Raw genomic sequence first — 18264 nt, 5'->3', positions numbered from 1 at the left:
GATGTTTTTCTGAAACTCCCTGGCTTTTTCCATTATCCAGCGGATATTGGCAATTTGGTCCCTAGTTCCTCTGCCTTTTCTAAACCCAGCTTGTACATCTGGCAATTCTCGCTCCATGAACTGCTGAAGTCTACCTTGCAGGATCTTGAGCATTACCTTACTGGCATGTGAAATGAGTGCCACTGTTCGATAGTTTGAACATTCTTTAGTGTTCCCCTTTTTTGGTATGGGGATATAAGTTGATTTTTTCCAGTCTGATGGCCATTCTTGTGTTGTTTTTCAGACTAAGGAATCTCAAAAAACAGAAGGGGCTGAGATGGGCCAGTAACCCAAACATTTTTATTGAAAGTTCTTTAATTAAAAAAAAAAAAAAGAATACACAACAAACCTTTCCAAGGAGTTTCAATGGGAACACACACTTGCACGCACGCACACGCACACCAAAGAGAGTGCCAAGCCCTATTCCCACCATCCCAGAATAAGATCGACCTGGAGAGGAACCGCCAAGCTCCGCAAAGGCCTCAGGCTTAAGCGGAAGGCGGGGGGACCGTTTCCCCACAGCCCACCCAGCGTCCTCGTTCTGGGTTCCGTTCCTGGACTGTGAGTGGATTCTTTGGCTGGAAAGAGCGAGGAGGTCCAGCGGCAGCCCCTTCTCCTGTGTTCAGTCTGGAGCAACGTGCCGGTTCCTCTCAGTACATGACCTCGTAAACGGACGCCTTCTTGTCCCCAGAACCCGTGACAATGAACTGATCGTCCGTGGAAACATCGCAGCTGAGGACGGAGGAAGATTCTTTCGACTACAAAGAAAGGAGGAAGAGGAGGTTACGCAAAGGGAGCTGGGTGGTGGCCAAAAAAGCTTCGTTTCACTCAACACGGGCAGTACAGGTAGTCCTTGCTTAATGACCAGAATTGGGACTGGCATTTCAGTTGCTAAGCAAAGTGGTCATTAAGTGAATCCAACCCGATTTTATGAACTTTGTGGCGGTCGTTAAGCGAATCACCATGAGCATTAACCGAACCACATGGTCGTTAAGTGAATCATGTGGTTCCCCACTGATTTTGCTTGCCAGAAGCCGGCCGTGAAGGTAGAAAATAGCGATCATGTGACCACAGGGTGCTGTGACAGTCATAAATGCGAACTGGTTGCCAAGCGACCAAATTGTGATCACATGATTGGGGATGTTGCGACAGTCCTAAGTGTGAGGGCCAGTTGTAAATCGTTTTTTCAGCGCTGTCATAACTCTGAGCTGTCACTAACCGAATGGTTGTTAAGCGAGGACTACCTGTATGTAGCTTTAGTCTTGGTTTGGATTTAGTGGTTTCCTGTCACACAAATGTTCCAAGTATGGGACGAACCCAGGAAACAGGTTCAGTCGATAAACAGGATAGCGGTGTGGCGTGCATGCTCTCCCTCTGCATAAAAAATGCACAAGCAGAACAACAGGGATTCATCTGCTGTCATTGTGCCCATGCATGGGAGAACACAGGATGGGCGTTTGGTGTTTTGGTTGTCCTGGAGATCAAGTGTTTAATTTCAAAGCAGTAACTGAAAACCAAAAAAGGGGCCTAAGACTTTCTCAACTTTAGTTATTTATCTTAAGTCATTTATGTGGCTGCCCATCTCACAGCAGTGACTGGGTGGCACACAAGGACAAAAAAACAGCGACAAACACCGACCCACCACGCCCAAGGTCAACCATACATCCCGATCTTAAAATGCCCATTAGCAGCAGAGCTTGGCTAATCTGGCTCAGATGTCTGGGGAACATCCGGGTCTTCACGCCTTGTGAAAAGCCAGCAGGGTCAGGGCCACTGGATCCCTGGAGGGACGCTGCCCCACCAGGCAGGCACTGACACAGAGAATCATGACTCAGGGTCCAAAAAGATGGCATTATTTGATGGAAGGGACCCAGCGCATGCCCTCCCCTGCTAGATTGGGTGGGGTGAGCAGAAACAATGGGAGAAAAATGACCCTGTAAGTAGCCTGGCTCTACACTGTGGAGGGCTGTCTAGGTGATAACTGGCACCTTGAATTGCCCCTGGAAGCTTACTAGGAGCCAACGCAGCTTACGGAGCAGTGGTGCTACATAGGTGTAACAAGAAATGCCCCAAAATGCCTGGGCCACTGCATTTTAGACCAGCTGGGGCTTCCAAACACTCTTCAATGGCAGCCCCACATACAGCATGTTACAGTACAGATAGTCCTCGACTTACGACTATTTGTTTAGCAACCATTTGAAGTTACGATGGTGCTGAGCAAAGTGACTTATGATTGGTCCTCATACTTACGACCATTGCAGCATCCCCGTGGTCACATGATCAAAATTTGGGTGCTTGGCAACTGCCATGTATTTATGATGCAGCATCCCAGGCTCCCGTGATTACCATTTGTGACCTTCCCAGGGGTCTTCTGACAAGCAAAGTCAATGGGGGAAGCCGGATTTGCTTAACGACTGCAGTAAAAAGGTTGTAAAATCAGGCACGACTCGCTTAATGACCGTATCGCTTAGTGATGGAAGTTCCAATTGTGTTCATAAGCCAAGAACTACTTGTAATCTTTGTCAAGTCACATGAAGGCATTAGAATTTCCTGTGCTGGCTAGATAATTCTAGGAGTTGAAGTCCACACATCTTAAAGCGGCCAAATTTGAAAAATACTGGACCACAGTGACACATCCACTTAGGGCTGCCCTTACCGCCTCCTTGTTCCCATTCCAGAAGCATTTCAAGACAGAGTTGCTTTCCAGATTTTATCATCTTCACTTTCTATTTTTAACGTTTGGGGTGTATAGTTCTGTTGCTTTTATGGATTTTATACTGTGGCTGATTTACTTGGTTTTATGATCTACACAAGCTGCCAAGTCTCTGGATTTTGATGGGGTAGAAATGGGGACCACCCATCCATCTTCTCAAATGGGCTTTAGGCACACAGCTTTCTGCAGCTGCTAAAGTCGCAAATGCTTTCAAAACGGGCTGCAGGCTGGTGTTGCATTCATGTGCCTGTGAATCCCAAAGCAGCTTTGGGAGATCCAAACCAAGGTGCTACACAGCCCTAGTTAGAACCCAGTTAAGCTCCAATTGCTAGCAAAGTTTTATTTAGCTGCAAGTGAGGACGCTGTGGCCTTTCCCCTGTTGTGGAACTTCAACATCTGCCATCCTGGACCATTAAGAATGTAAATAAAGCTCTCAAGCTGACAACACGTCTATTCCACCTTTCTGTGTCAGATCCTGATTTACTCAGTGCATTTATTTATTTATTTGATTTATATAGCCGCCATCTTGCACAAGTGATTTGTGACAGCTTACAAGGATTCACAGGCACCAACAGGAAGGTGACGCCCCACCGGCTGATTTTAAATTTCTTCCGCCTGGCGTTAAACATGGGTTAAGCTAGCAGCCCTTCCCATGCCAGGCAGCCGCAAAACCCAGTTTCCCTCTGCCCTGGGGGAATAAAGATTTCCTTTTATTACTCCTGAATCTCCCTGCATCTAGTCTGAATGGATTAATCCTCCCCTTGGTTCTTTGAGCAAGTGACAAAAACTTTGCTCTAACCAGATTTTTGTGACAGGTGTAATTTTGAATATCTCAATTACATCTCCCCTTATCCGTTTTTGCTCCAAGCTAAAAGCACCCAAGCACTGTATCCTTTCCTAAAGGCTAAGCCTATTATTATTATTATTATTATTATTATTATTATTATTATTATTATTATTATTCACAAAAATGTTAAATCACAGCTGCCAGTTCTTTAGACGGTGTTAGCCTTTATTCACATCAAGTTCTTCCCAAGAACCCAGGAGGTCGTAATGAACGTGCAGATCCACGCAGGGTGGCCTTTTGTAATTGACAGATGGAAATTTTTGTCAATGTGCAGATTTTCTAAGTGCCATCCTAGGATTTTTAGAATGGCACCCAGTGTGCCGATAATCACTGGGACCACCACGGCCAGTTTAATCTTTCAACTTCGGTTTTCAGATGTTGATACTTTGTGATCTTCTCCAATTCTTTGTCTTTTAAAATTATTATTATTATTATTACTTTGCACCTTTTTCAGTTCTGTAGTATCTTCTCTGACTTGGAGGCAGATCCCACATCCTACTCCATCACAACGAAGACTTATATAAAAATGTTTTTAAAATTATTTTCCAAATATTTCTAGTATGGAATTCGTCCTTCCTTCCCACACACAGGGTTAATATTTTTATTTTTCGCTGAGTTCTCTACCAGGTATTATCAGAGTATTTACCACAATATGAAGACCTCTTTCCTGACCAGCCAGTATCAGCTCGGACCACAACTGGCAAAACCATCAGGGCTTCAGCTCGACCAGAAGGTGGATGTGTTTTTTGCGTTGGATGCTGAACAATTCCTTTTAGGCCTGTTTACAATCCTTTTTGTTCTTTTACTGCCTTGAATAAGTTCAGTAAATGGATCGAGGGCGTCAGAAGAGATCTCAGCAATCCGACCTTTGCTTTAGGGACTTGCAAGCTGACATTCCCACAGCCTCTGAAACAATCTGGTTTTACATGGACCATTACCATCAGTCCACCCACAAAACAGCCATCACCTTACTGGAATTCGTAAAAGAAACTCTAACCAACATCCATAGACAGTAGGGCTGTGCAGAGCATTTGGAACAGGTGGTTTGCAGGGGACAGACAGCAATTTTTGAAACCCCCCAAAAAGATCCATGGAGCTCTGATGACGTTCCAGAAGGCACTGAAAACATGGCTATTTTCCCAGGCCTTGGGGCCGGGTGGTTGGGGAGCCCCTGTAAGATTCAGCTTTCCTTTTCTGCAGGCCCATCTCTTGGTTCCTTGACTTTATTGTTCTAGCTTTCTACAGTGTAAAAGTCACAGGGAGTTGAGCGTTTTTTAATCAGCGAATAAACATGACCATCATACCGAAAGAACAGGCTTTCGTGAACAGCGATACAGCCCACCCACTTTCCAATCTGCGGGATAAAATCCGGAAGATAAAAATTAACTGGTGATAGCTTTGCATCACTTTGTGAGCAGGATGCATCCCTTACCTGGAAAATGCTGGCTCCGTAAGGTGTCCTCCAGGCATTTAACAGATTATCCTTCCCCGTGCTGACAAACCATTTCCCTGTAAATGAGATAAATTGAGGCAAGCCTGTGGGTCTTTTCAAGGTCTGATCCTGCTCAGTGTTTTTCAAGATCTGATAAATTCAGCTAGGGGCTGTCACCTGTTGGGACAACAGTTTTAAACCAGCTATTCAATGTTTCTGCATACCTAGGAGAAAACAGGTAGTCCTCGCTTAACGACCATTTGTTTAGTGACTGTTCGGACATACGACAGTGCTGAAAAACCCGACTTACAACTGGTCCTCACACTTATGACCATCACAGCATCCCTGTGGTCATGTGACCACCATTTGGACACTTGGCAACCAGTTCGCATTTATGACTGTCACAGAATTCCATGGTCACTTGATTGCCATTTTCAACCTTCCTGGCTGGCTTCTGGCAAGCAAAATCAATGGGGAATCACGTGATTTGCTTAACAACCACATGGTTCGCTGAATACCCGTGGTGATTCACTCCACAACTGCTGCAAAACAGGTCGTAAAATTGGGTCGGATTCACTTAATGACCACTTTGCTTAGCAACCAGAATTCCAGTCCCCATCGTGGTTGTTAAGTGAGGACTACCTGTATGCAATGAAAGTCCACCAGAGCAGTGTTTCTGAAACATGGTCACTTTAAGACATGTGGACTTCAATTCCCAGAATTCCCCAGCCAGCCATGCTGGCTGGGGAATTCTGGGAGTTGAAGTCCACACATCTTAAGGTGGCCAAGTTTCAGAAACACCGAGTTATGGCATCCTCATGCAGAAACAGGCAAATGAAGGGTGAACCCCAGGAACCCCTCCAAGGAGTTACACCTACCACAGGAAGCAAATTTCAGGGAGAGGACGCAGCTCTCGTGAAGGTGGAGCTGGTACTTCTCGGATTTCGTCACGTGGAGGATTTCGACATTGCTGCTCTCCATTCCGACCGCCAGCCACTCTCCCGTGGGGCAGTAGCCCAGGGAGAAGATCTGGAGAGACAGGAGGAAAAAGACGGGGCGATTTCAACCAAAGCAGAGGAAACGTTGGTGGCAAAAGGAGGGGACGCGAAATTCACGCCTGAAGATTCCAGTCCTCATGGTGGCCAAAGCAATGGGAGGTTGCAACCACACAGAAACCAGCAAAGGGACAGAGTGAAATTGCTCATGGAGCACAGGTTGATTTTGTAAGATGATGTACAGATAGTCCTTGCTTAACAAGCATTCATTTAGTGATGGTTCAGACTTACAACGGTGCTGAAAAACCAATTTATGATTGGTCCTCACACTTAGGACCATCACAGCTTCCCCACGGTTGTGTGATCACGATTTGGGCGTTTGGCAACTGGTTCGCATTTATGACCATTACATCATCCCGTGGTCACGCAATTGCCGTTTTCAGCCTACCAGCCAGCTTCTGGCAAACAAAATCAATAGGGAACCATGTGATTTGCTTAATGACCACTTGGTTTGCTTAATGCCCAAAGTGATTCGCTTAATGACCACCATAAAAAGGTAATAAAATCGGGTCGGATTCATTTAATGACCGCTTTGCTTAGCAACTGAAATTCTAGTCCCAATTGTGGTCATTAAGCGAGGACTACCTGTACAGTTCATTTTCCTTTTTGGTAATAATGAGGAGAGGAAAGGGGAAACCCCCATCCCCAGCTGCAATGCTAGTGATCTGATCCAAACAGGAGCTGCCTTCCCCTATTTATTATTTTTTTTTGGAGAAGATAAGATTTAGCTGTCAGGGTCTCCAGAGAATAATTACAAATTGACCCTGAAAAGGAAGAAAGTTGATAGCCTGATCTTTCAGATTTATTCAATTAAGGCCATTTTTATTTTTATTTATTTCTCACATCATCTCACACAAGGCAACTCTGGGCAGCGTACAACAGTTAAATAAAAACAGCAAATAAATAAAAAACAATCATTATAAAAAGATAAAAGTAATTACAGGTAGACCTCGCTTAACAATCATTCATTTAGTGATGGTTCGGACTTACAGCAGTGCTGAAAAACCGACTTACGACCAGTCCTCACAGTTACAACTGTCATAGTGTCCCTGCGGTCACGTGATCACAATTTGGGCACTTGGCAACTGGTTCTTATGTACAACTGTCACAGCATCCTGTGGTCACGTGATCGCCATTTTCAACCTTCCTGGCCAGCTTCTAGCAAGCAAAATCAATGGGGAAACCGCGATTTGCTTAACGACATGTGGTTCGCTTAACAACTGCTACAAAAAAGGTCATAAAATTGGGTAGATTCACTTAATGACTGCTTCGCTAAGCAACCAAAATTCTGGTCCGAATTGTGGTTGTTAAGCAAGGACTACTTGTATTAAGAATATCAAAACATTTTAAAATATAACAACCCCGTGGAGAGGGCAAGAATGTCAATTATAAGAGGGCCACCTAAGGATGTCTCCCACTCCCAAAGACCCCTGGGCCTGACAACACCACTAGGTCTTGAGAGACTTCCTAAACGTTCCCTAAATATCAGGGAATTCTGGGAGTCTATTCCCAGAGCAGGTTGGGAAACGTTGCGGTGAGAGTTTTCAGAATTTTGCCTGCTGTCAAAGAACAGGGGGGTCTGTCTCATTCAGCAGGGACCCCTGAGTCTGGGGTCATCCAATGAGAAGGAGACTTTGGGCAGCCAACAGGAAGTCCTCTCCTAGTGCATCGTGAACCTACGGAACTCCCTGCCACCAGATGTAGCACGAGATCCGTTAGTGCAGCAGGTGATCAGAGAAATTCACGGGGGACAAAGCTATCAAAACCGAAGGCTGCCCTCGTCTTCGGAGACCTTGTGGCATTAGATCCCACAAGCCCCCGGGGGTGCACCAGCGCAACTGGGCCCCGCTTCTGGACCCTCCCAGCTGGTTCTCCCCCTTCCCCCCGCCGACCTGGGAGCTGAAGTCGTGCTGCTGCAGCTGCCGGCCCTCGCGCAGGTCCCAGCAGCGCACGGTGTTGTCCAGGCCCCCCGTCCAGAGCTTGGTGCCATCGTTGGAGATGTCGATGCAACTCGCCCCGTCCGTGTGACCCTGGAACTGCCTGGAGGATCCGGAGGGGGGAGGAGAAGGAGGAGGGAGGGGAGGGGAGGGAGAGGAGGAGGAGGAGGAGGGGAGAAGAAGAGGAAAAGGAAAAGGAAAAAGAAGAAGAAGAAGAGAAGGAGGAAGAGAGAAGAGGAAAAAGAAGAGGAGGAAAGAGAAGAAGAGATGAAGCAGGAAGAGAGAAGAAGAGAAAAAGGAAAAACGAAGAGGAAGAGGAAGAAGAGGAGGAAGAAGAGAGAAGAGGAAAAGGAAAACCAAGAGGAACAGGAAGAAGAAGAGGCGGGGAGGAGGAAAAGAGAAAGAGGAAAAAGAAGAGGAAGAGGAACAGGAACAGTAAGAAGAAGAGGAGGAGGAGGAAGAGAGAAGAGGAAAAAGAAGAGGAGGAGGAGAGGAAGAAGAGGAAAAGGAAGAGGAGAGAAAAAGATCAGAAGCAGGTAGAGAAGAATAGGAAGAAGAGGGGGAGGAAGAGGAAAAGGAAGAAGAGGAGAAGAGAAGCAGCACAGGAGGAGGACAAGAGGAGGAGGAGGAGGAGGAGGAAAATCATAGGCCAAAAAAAAAAAAAGTGTTCACATTCCATGAATGTAGAATTATGCTCAGGAACTCATTTACCAACATCAAAAAAGATCCCAGTCTTTATGGATATAAAACTGTGCTTGAATGCATTTAAAGCAGTGCCTGTCAGAAATACCCAAACCAGGACATCAGGAAAAAGGGTTCCCCTGGATTTGCTGCCTCCCCAACTTCCAAACTCCACAATTTAAGAGACCCCTTACAAACAATTGGCATCCTTTTGGGGGGGGGTTGTGTTATGGAACTGGCTTTCCAGTCAGTTGTATTCCCTTTTGTTTGATATAATAGAAATATTTAACTATTTCAACTAAACATTTGGTTTAATGGAAATACTAAATTCAGAATTAAATTAAACCTCTGCACCAGTGTTTCTCAACCTCGGCCACTTGAAGACGCGCGGACTTCAACTCCCAGAATTCCCCAGCCAGCAAAGCAAAGCTGGCTGGGGAATTCTGGGAGTTGAAGTCCGTGCGTCTTCAAGTGGCCGAGGTTGAGAAACACTGCTCTGCACTGTCTGTTTTAGGTGGCTACCAAAGGCGAGATGGGGAGCAGACAGCAGACTCGGGGGCCAAGGGAGGATTGGAGTCGGGGGGCGCCTCCCCAAAGTTAAGAGCTCATTCTAGCAGCTTCCCCCGGGCCGGATGAGGCCCTTACCGAACGAGCGTCTGGTTCTGCAGGTCCCAGACCACAATGTTGCCGTCACTGCAGCAGGAGAAGCAGACTTTGGCGTCGGGGCTGATGGCCAGGGCGTAGCAGGCGGGGGCCGAGGAGGTCAGCTCGGCCTTGATCCGGGGGGTGGGGGCCGCCAGGTCCCAGATGGACAGGGTGCTGGCCTCTCCCCCAACGATGAGGCTGCGGCCGTCGGGGAGAAGCTTGCAGGACCGGATGTAGTTGTCTCGGTTCTGGGGGAGAAAAGGAGGAAATGAGGAAGTGGGGAGTGACAGTGTCTGCATGTCCTGCAGGGGGGGGAGGGACCCTCAAGTCTGCACCCCCCCGGGAAAGATTCAAATCCTCCTCCTTGAGCATTCAAGAAGATTTTTTTAAAAGTTCCTAGCCCCTTTGGTGAGCAGTAAAAGCACTAGGAGGGGTAGGCGAACAGGTAAAATAAGAGAGCCCAACTTTTAAATCTAGATCTTAGTGTGAAGAATTGATGCTATAAACCACCGTAACTGTTTCTGGTGAGGATTAGCATCGCCCAGGGAGATTTAGCGCTAGAGAATTAGCTGGGGGCTGGGGGTCCTTCCTGTTGGCTGCTGTTTTTAATCAAGTGTGCGTGTGGGGGGGGGGAGAGACCTGTATCAGTTAGTTAATTGGAAGGAAGGGAGGACGGGAGGGAGGGAGAGAAAAGGAAGGAAGGAAGCCGGAAGGAAGGAAGCTAGAAGGAGGGGGGAAAAGGATAGAAGGAAGGGAGGGGGGAAGAGGGTAGAGGGAGGGAGGGACGGAGTGGACAGAGAAGGCAATGAAAAGGAAGGAACTTAGGGAGGAAGAGAGTGGAAAGGGGAAGGGAGGGAGGGAGGGAGGAAGGGGAAAAGGGAGAGAATGGGTGGAGAGGGGAAGGAAGGAAGGAAGGAAGGAAGGAAGGAAGGAAGGAAGGAAGGAAGGAAGGAAGGAAGGGGGAAAGGGAGGGAAGGAAGGAAGGAAGGAAGAAGAAATGGGGGAGAGGAAAGAAAGGTAAGGAAGGTATGATGGAAAGATGGGGAAGGGGAAGAGATAGAAGTGGGGAGAAAGAGCGAAGAGAAAGAAAGAACTGGAGAAGGAAAGCCACACAATCCAATCTAGGTTCCACCCAATGGTTTGGGGGGGTTCGGAGAGGTTGCACCGAACATGCAGGGAGGCTCCGTCTTTTCACTCACCAGGCAGTCCAGCTGGGCCACGGGGGTCTTGGGGCCAGGCTGCCCCACGTCCCACACCTTCACGCAGCCCTTCCCCCCCGTGTAGACGTGCTGGGTGGAGTGGCTGATGGTGACAGCGCAGACCACCTCGCCATGGGTCAGCGTGTGCAGCTGGCGGGCGTGGCGCGGGATGCCGGAGCCGATCAGGGCGTCGGGCGGGAAGGGCACCGGCTGCATCTGTCCGTCAGCGCTGACGTGGAAGGAATAGGCCCTGGGTGGGAGGGCAGACAGAGCAAAACAGGGGCTTTCAGATGGGGAAGAAAGGCTGGGACTGGAAGCTCGCAACAACTGGAAGACTATAGGCTTCTCATCCGATATTAAACCAGTGTTTCTCAACCTTGGCAGCTGTAAGATGTATGGACTTCAACTCCCAGGATTCCCCAGCCAGCCAATTGAAGTCCACACATCTTAAAGTCACCAAGGTTGAGAAACACTGTGCAGGTAGTCCTTGCTTAACAAACATTTGTTTAGTGACGGTTTGGACTTATGTCAGTGCTGGAAAAAACAATTTATGACCAGTCCTCACACTTACAACTGTCGCAGCATCCCCGCAGTCACATGATCACAATTTGGACACTTGGCAACTGGTTCACATTTATGACCATCGCAGAGTCCCGTGGTCACGTGACAATCATTTTTGATCTTCCTGGCCAGCTTCTGGCAAGCAAAATCAATGAGGAACTGCATGATCCACTTGACCGCTGCAAGAAAGGTCGTAAAATTGGGTCCGATTCACTTAATGACCGCTTCGCATAGCAACCTAAATTCCGGTCCCAATTGTGGTCATTAAGTGAGGACTACCTGTGTTAAAACCATGCTCTTCAAAGCCTCTCCCAACTTTTGGCTTTGCTATCAAGCTCTTTCGATATTTAAGTCTTGCTATTTCAGTCTCTTTGGGTCTTGGCTAAAATGTCTGCTTTTCCCTCCACTGAACCAAAAACCTTTCATTTCTATTGCTTCCTTGCACCCTGTCCAATACTGACGCTATCGCCCCTTGCAATCTGCAACAGCCTCCCCACCTTCACGTCTATTTGCCTGGCCAGCAACACATCAACCCCTTATTTCCACCACCACCCCAAAAACGAAACCCCTGCAGCATAACAGCAGTTTAACAGAAGCTGGTTTCAGGCCAGGAAACACCCGCTCTCTCTTTTTCTTTCCTCCCCTTGAGCCTGGTGAACTAGAGTGGTTTTCTTCACAATGAAACCCAGATTTCAGGAATTACTCAGAAGCAAGCAAACTCGTTTTTCCCCGTCAAAATACGCTTTTACATTTTAACAGGGAGGTTTGTACATTTCTAGAGAAACAGATTTATTTTCTAAGAGGGCCTTTGGGGAGTACATGGTCATCTTTTTTCTTTACGATTTTATGAGAATTATGTCTCTTCAGCATGTTTTTGCATTTTTTGGTGTAAACCACCGAGAGTCAGGGTTTTTTTTTTTTGAGTCCAGCTGTATATAAACAGAATGAATAAATAAAATAAAGCTTCTTTACTCAGTTTGCATCCTACCAACAGTTCAGTGTTGCTGCTCATCTCCATCATTGTTTTCTCTGATACGCCGTTTAAAATTAATTTTTAAAAATGGAGTTTCTGTTTCTTGCTCAAGCCTAGCCCCCGATGAAATCATTCATTTTATTCATGGGAGCTGGAGGGGGTGGAGGCTTTCACACAAATTTGCATTATCGTTTTAGGGAGCTACAAGACAGCCACTTTTGAGAATCCCTGCCTTAAATTTTCTCCCAGCAGGAAACATCGGCTCAATTGCTCCATCTTCTGAAAAAGGCACCCCCAAACTCTTCCAAAAATGCAAAAATAAAAAAGGAAGGAAGGAGGGAAGGAGGCAGGGAGGTGGAGAGGGGAATGAGAAGGGAGGGAGGAAGGAAGGAGGGAAGGAGGTGGAGAGGGGAATGGGGGGGAGAGGGGAATGAGAAGGAAGGAAGGGGAATGAGAAGGGAGGGAGGGAAGGAGGGAGGGAGGAGGTAGAGAGGGGAAAGAAAGGAAGGGAGGGAGGGAGGGAGGTGGAGAGGGGAATGAGAAGGGAGGGAGGAAAGAGGGAATGGGAAGGGAGGAAGGAAGGAGGTGGAGAGGGGAATGAGAAGGGATGGAGGGAGGAAGGAAGGAAGGAAGGAGAAGTTTGGGATTTTTTCTTGCATAATGTCTAGGACCACTGTCCATGAGGGGGGGGGCTTGATTTGGACCCCCCTGCTTTCAAGGCTGACCAGAGAGATGCTGCAGAGTCCCGCGCACACTTACGGTTTGGCCGAGGGCATGCCCGCCTGCATTCCCACAGAAAGGCCCGATGCCCGCAAATGCGCATGAGGATCATAAGCTACCTAGAAGGAGAGGGGGCACTTCAGTTAAAACCAGGGAAGATCCCCCCTCCCCCCCTGCCATATTCCAGGACGCTTCTCCCCAAAGGCTCACCAGAGGAGAACGCCCGTAGCTGCTCGTCCCCACCACGGCGGCCCCGTTCAGCTGGGGGGAAACCAGGTGCAGCCCGGCGTACGCCCCGGTGCCCACCATGTCACCGTTGACTGAAACGTGGGCTACGTTGAAAGCAGCTTGGTAGGAGCTCTGGACGGTGAGCGGGTTCCGCAGGCTCAGGGCTGAAACCAAAAGAGGGGACAAGCCTTTAGCTCTCTTGCCTCCCTCGCTGGATCGATGTCCCTTTTTGGAGAACGCCAGATGCCCCCATTTATTTTATCCCCTAACAAATCTCTGGGCTGGAAGCCTGTTCCCCACTAAGTTCCCCGGTCAAGGGTGACTTAAACCAGCATCTTCCTTCTCCAGCACAGCCACCGTGACACCCTGTTCTCCAAAGAGAGACTCAAAAGGCAAGGTGTTTAAAAAAATCCGTTTTTCACCTTCCCAATGCTTCAAATTCAACTTAAAACAGTGTTTCTCAACCTCGGCCACTTGAAGACGAGCGGACCTCGACTCCCAGAATTCCCCAGCCAGCAAAGCAAAGCTGGTTGGGGAATTCTGGGCGTTGAAGTCCACACATCTTAAAGTGGCCGAGGTTGAGAAACACTGGCTTAAAAGCAGACTGGCATTTCAATTTAACTCTCCCGCTGTCCTCATCGCTCTCTCCTCCAGCCTTAAAAAATGAATAATCTGCCAGTTTCACACTCAGAGCCAATTAACATTCTGGCCCACAACTTTAGCCCGCTAGTAACTTTTATGAGCTTATTGACAGGGGTGCTTTAAAAGTCTGCCCTTTCAGCAGTTTCACATCTTCCTTCAGATAACCTTGGTCCTCCACTTCCTTTTTTTTTTTACTGCCCCCTTACAGCCTCACAGGGATGCCTTCCTGCCACAGATCCTTTTCTCCTCTTCCCCCCACCACTCAAAAAATCTCTTTTCAACTCCTCTTCGTTAACCCAAAGGGAACTGCTCTTAAGTTTCTAGTCCTTGTCATGCACACAGAAGTTCATGAGCCCATTCTCAAGACTGGGCGTTTTAAAATGATGGACCTTCTGCAAAAAGGGTAATAGATTCATCTTCATCAATTTGATACCGAGAAAACTGTAGACAGAGAGCCCTGTTGGTCCTGGGGGCAAAAAGATCAAAAGGAACCCAGAAATGTCATTAAGAGACATAAGCTTTCCTAAGTTGCAGCAATGAGGAACTTTTCTAATTATTTTCTAAGTCCTGCCAGACTCCTCTGATTTTTTTTTTCCTCTTTGCAAAAAAAAAAAGTACATTTCTCCACCCAGGGGTGTTACAAAAATTTGCCCTCCTTCTGTTTATCGACAGATCTGTTTTGCTGCTGAACCCATCACTATTCATGACTCACTCTGGCTCCTTCAATTCCACAAATCCCTTAATTTTTCTAAAACTGTTTAGAAATTGGAGAGAGAGAGAGAAATGGGGTGGGGTGAGGCGGGAAGTCGCTCTTCTAACCCCAATTTTGTATTTGCTGTTCATCAAGGACTCTATTACCCCTCCCCTGCAGTTAGAAATCTAGCACGTGAGTGCTAATTTTCTCAATACGGGGCCTAAGAAACGTTGCAATGTGCAATCTCCCCCCCCCCAAATTCTGCCACTTCCAGGACACCCTTTTTCTCCATCCTCATTACCAAGTGACTCCACCGTCTGCTTTGCTACTCCTGGCCGGAACTGGGACAGGCTGCTTGAAGATCCAGGCACTGCTCCTTCACCTTGGGAATTTGGGGTGCTAGACTTCAAACCGGGGGTGACTGCTTTCTCTACCTGCAAAATACCGCTTATTTATTTACATTTGACACCCCAGCTTTCCCTGGACAGCCCTAATCCTCAAATTATTTGTATTTGTATTTGTTCTGGTTTTGTTTTTTTTTTTCTTTTGGTATTTTGTGATTTTTATTTTACTCTTAATTGTTGGGAGCCACCCAGAGTCAGCTGGAGTCGGGCAGCATCAGAATTGATTGATTGAATGAAGGAATAAATGATTTTTACAAAATTGCCCACCCCTCTGCACGATCAATTTAGATCAAGTTTGGGCAGCTTCCCAAAACTGCCTTGAATTTCTGCTTGGTCAGTCCAAATAGGTAGCTCTGAAAAGGTGGTTCTTGGTATAATGGTTTGCTTCCTGAAACAGGAGGGCAGGAGTAGATGATCTCTGAGGTGCCCTCCAATACCAGGATTCTGCAATCCAGGGGAGTTTGAAGGACTCTCAAAGGTCAACTTACATTTGGAGGAAATTATGGCACGTGAGCAGTGACACTAAAACATAGTAAACTCATCACACTGCATTTAAATGTACATTTATTTAAGTAAGAATATTGATTTAAAAAACAATTCCAGTTTATTTTTGTCTTGGCCCCTCCTACGCTGCACAGTGCTTGACCCAAAAAAGTTGCACAGCCCTGCTTTAGGTCATTTAAAAGACTATTTTATTTAGAATTTATTTTTTGAGAAAGTTTAGATGCCAGCTGATCAAAATGTGGCTTACCTATACTGTTTACATAAATAAGCTCGAAAACACAGCTAACGATAAAATATAAAAATCAGTGATAAGACTCTACATTTGTTCAAGTCCACATTACAGGAGGGAACAGCTCCCCACATTTCCCACTCCAAGTCAGATCTTGGCTCACATCACAGTGATATTGGGCAAATCAATTATTTGTCAATAGTACATCTAATCAATAAAATATTTGATGGCATTACTGTGTTTTTAGTTGTTGTTTATTGTTCCTATTTATGATAATTAGGCTTTCAGGTTATACCATGGATGTTTTAATGGTTTTAATTTTAATTTAATTTAATTTAAATGTTTTAATTTGTTCCATGTAAGCTGCCAAGAGTTTTTGGATTCCAGCAGGACAGAAACCTGTTTAATAAATATATACATAAATAAGATGATGTGGCCATACTGAGAACATGGCATACAACTGTGGTCACCCAGTTTTGTTGAAACGTGGGTGTTTGAACATCCCTTCACCAGACATCCCTGCTAAGAATCTCGGGAAACTACGGCTAGAAAAATGGTTTCGTCTTGGAAATGTGACCTTGAATCCAGGTTGCACTCAGAAAGGCAGGACTATGCTTTCATCCTTGCAATATAATTCTACATTTATCTGCAAAGAGATTCCACGTAACAATATTTGGCTTTGCAATGTATTTCTCTCATAAAGCCAGGGGAAAAAAGTCTGTTTCTCCAAAACAAAGCAATGCCTATAAATTGGTGAAAAAGTATTAAAACATCAGAAAAAAAGTAAAAGGGAGAAAAACCTTAAAGCAGGAGGGGAAGTCTACACTCACAAGATTGAAAGCATGCCAAGAATGTTATACAGGTAGTCCTCAACTGAAGACCACAATTGGGACTGGAAATTCTGTCGCTAAGCGATGCAGTTGTTCAGTGAGTTGTGCCTGATTTTATGACCTTTTATTGCTGCAGTTGTTAAGCAAATCCAGCTTCCCCCATTGACTTTGTTTGTTGGAAGCTCCCTGGGAAAGTCGCAAATGGCAATCATGACCCTGGGATGCTGCAACTGTCACAAATATGTGCTGGTTGCCAAGCGCTTGAATTTTGATCACGTGACTGTGGGGACACCGTGATGGTCGTAAGTGGGAGGACTGGTCACAAGTAATTTTTTCCAGCACTGTCGTAACTTTGAATGGTTGTTAAACGAATGGTCATAAGTCGAGGACTACCTGTGCATATTTTAAAATCATTTTGATGATTTCACTTTTAGCTATTAAGGGGCTTGTACTGATGGGCATTTTCATTCATCTTCCATGTAGTTTGCATCCTCGTAAGACATGGTTTCGTAAAGCAAGCTTGAGATTCAGGGAGCTGCAAAAGCGCTTGGCTGTTTTGAAATGGTCAAGACTCTTGAGGGAAGCACTCTGCGTATGCTCTGCTAGATCACGACCTGATGTATTTCTCCCCTCTCAGTTTAAACTGGGAAAGCAACATTGGCAGAATCCAATAATGAATCCAAAGGAAGAAAATAAGCTACTTTAGGGTTTAATACTGAAAAAGAGCAAAGAGCCACAGGCAACAAACCCAGAAGAGATAAGAGCCGCCTGATTAGCCTATGGAACTCCTCACCACTAGATATGGTGGCATCACAGACGGCTTTAAAGAGGGGAGCAGGGAATGATGAAGGGTTAAAGCAGGGTTTCTCAACCTTAGCCACTTTAAGACGCGTGGCCTTCAACTCCCAGAATTTCCCAGCCAGCCTTGCTGAAAGACAGAGGACTTGCCCTAGTTAAAAGGCTCCAATAAGCCACAGTCCAGAAAACAAGGAGGCAGGGTTAAAAAAACCAAACCGGCGGGCGACTTTGGATGTTCCTAACAGTGGCCAATATACAAGGCTGAGCTGCACCTCAATGCACAAAAAGGAAATTACAGCTAGTCTAAGGCACAGGAGATAAAATCCAAGGGGCAAAAAACTCAGTAAAATTTATTTGAGAGAGAGAGAGAGAGAGAGAGAGAGAGAGAGAGAGGAAGGAAGGAAGGAAGGAAGGAAGGAAGGAAGGAAGGAAGGAAGGAAGGAAGGAAGGAAGGAAGGAAGGAAGGAAAAATTAGGGATGGAGAGGGGAAGGAAGGAGGAGGAAAGGGAGGGAGGGAAGGAGGAAGAGGAAAAAAGGGGTGGAGGGGGAAAAGGAAGGAAGGAAGGAAGGAGACATTAATAGAAGGCCATCCAGAATTTGGCGTTCTCACTGCAGCAAACTTTCAGCTTAGGAAGAGCGACAGGCCCTTTGAGGCATCTTGCCAGAGACACACAGAGAGACAGAGGTGGCTGGGTGGGTTGAAAATGGGTGAAGTCAATTTTTTCCCCAAATGTGGAAAATCCAGCAGCCGCCTTCCCCCAAACGTCCTGCAGCTGTTTGCTGCTGTTGCGGCATCCGGAAAAGAGGGGAGAAAACCTGCATGCCCCGAGGGAGCCGTTTGAGGGATGCCTCTCTCCAGCCCGCCCAGACAAACCCACATCCCCTCCTCTTTGCAAGCCGCAGGAAGGACGATGGAGCCCAGCGCAGCTGCTGCCTCCCCGAAAGGGGCTTTGCAACAGCCGGAGAGAATGTAGGTGGACATTCTGCAGCTCACCCCTCGCTCCCGCCCTCCGGGTCTTGGAACGCTCAGCACGGCCAATAGGAGCCACCCAGGCTGCTTGGCCACGCCCACTGCCCTGGGTTGCAGCATGACTTTGGGGGGACCCTAGGGTCTTTTGCCTTTGTGGGCCCCT

At 46.8% G+C, this 18264-nt stretch overlaps 1 protein-coding gene across 1 annotated transcript in view; it reads right to left on the bottom strand.

Annotated features, from left to right (window-relative positions):
* Positions 1 to 319: 319 nt before the first annotated feature.
* The window catches only part of LOC134487491 (transducin-like enhancer protein 1), a 47404-nt gene continuing 29459 nt past the window's right edge, over positions 320 to 18264 (bottom strand). The window contains exons 11-19 of the mRNA XM_063289326.1: positions 14668 to 14800; positions 13013 to 13194; positions 12842 to 12921; positions 10549 to 10798; positions 9350 to 9597; positions 7979 to 8126; positions 5910 to 6060; positions 5032 to 5108; positions 320 to 797 (exon numbers count right to left, since the gene is read on the bottom strand). Of these exons, the coding sequence (XP_063145396.1) occupies positions 690 to 797; positions 5032 to 5108; positions 5910 to 6060; positions 7979 to 8126; positions 9350 to 9597; positions 10549 to 10798; positions 12842 to 12921; positions 13013 to 13194; positions 14668 to 14800 (1377 nt within the window). The 3' untranslated portion in view covers positions 320 to 689. The remainder of the gene's footprint in view (positions 798 to 5031; positions 5109 to 5909; positions 6061 to 7978; positions 8127 to 9349; positions 9598 to 10548; positions 10799 to 12841; positions 12922 to 13012; positions 13195 to 14667; positions 14801 to 18264) is intronic.

Source organism: Candoia aspera, chromosome 1 (genome assembly GCF_035149785.1).
Source record: "Candoia aspera isolate rCanAsp1 chromosome 1, rCanAsp1.hap2, whole genome shotgun sequence".
Classification (NCBI taxonomy): domain Eukaryota; kingdom Metazoa; phylum Chordata; class Lepidosauria; order Squamata; family Boidae; genus Candoia; species Candoia aspera.
This window is presented reverse-complemented; position numbering and strand designations above follow the sequence as displayed.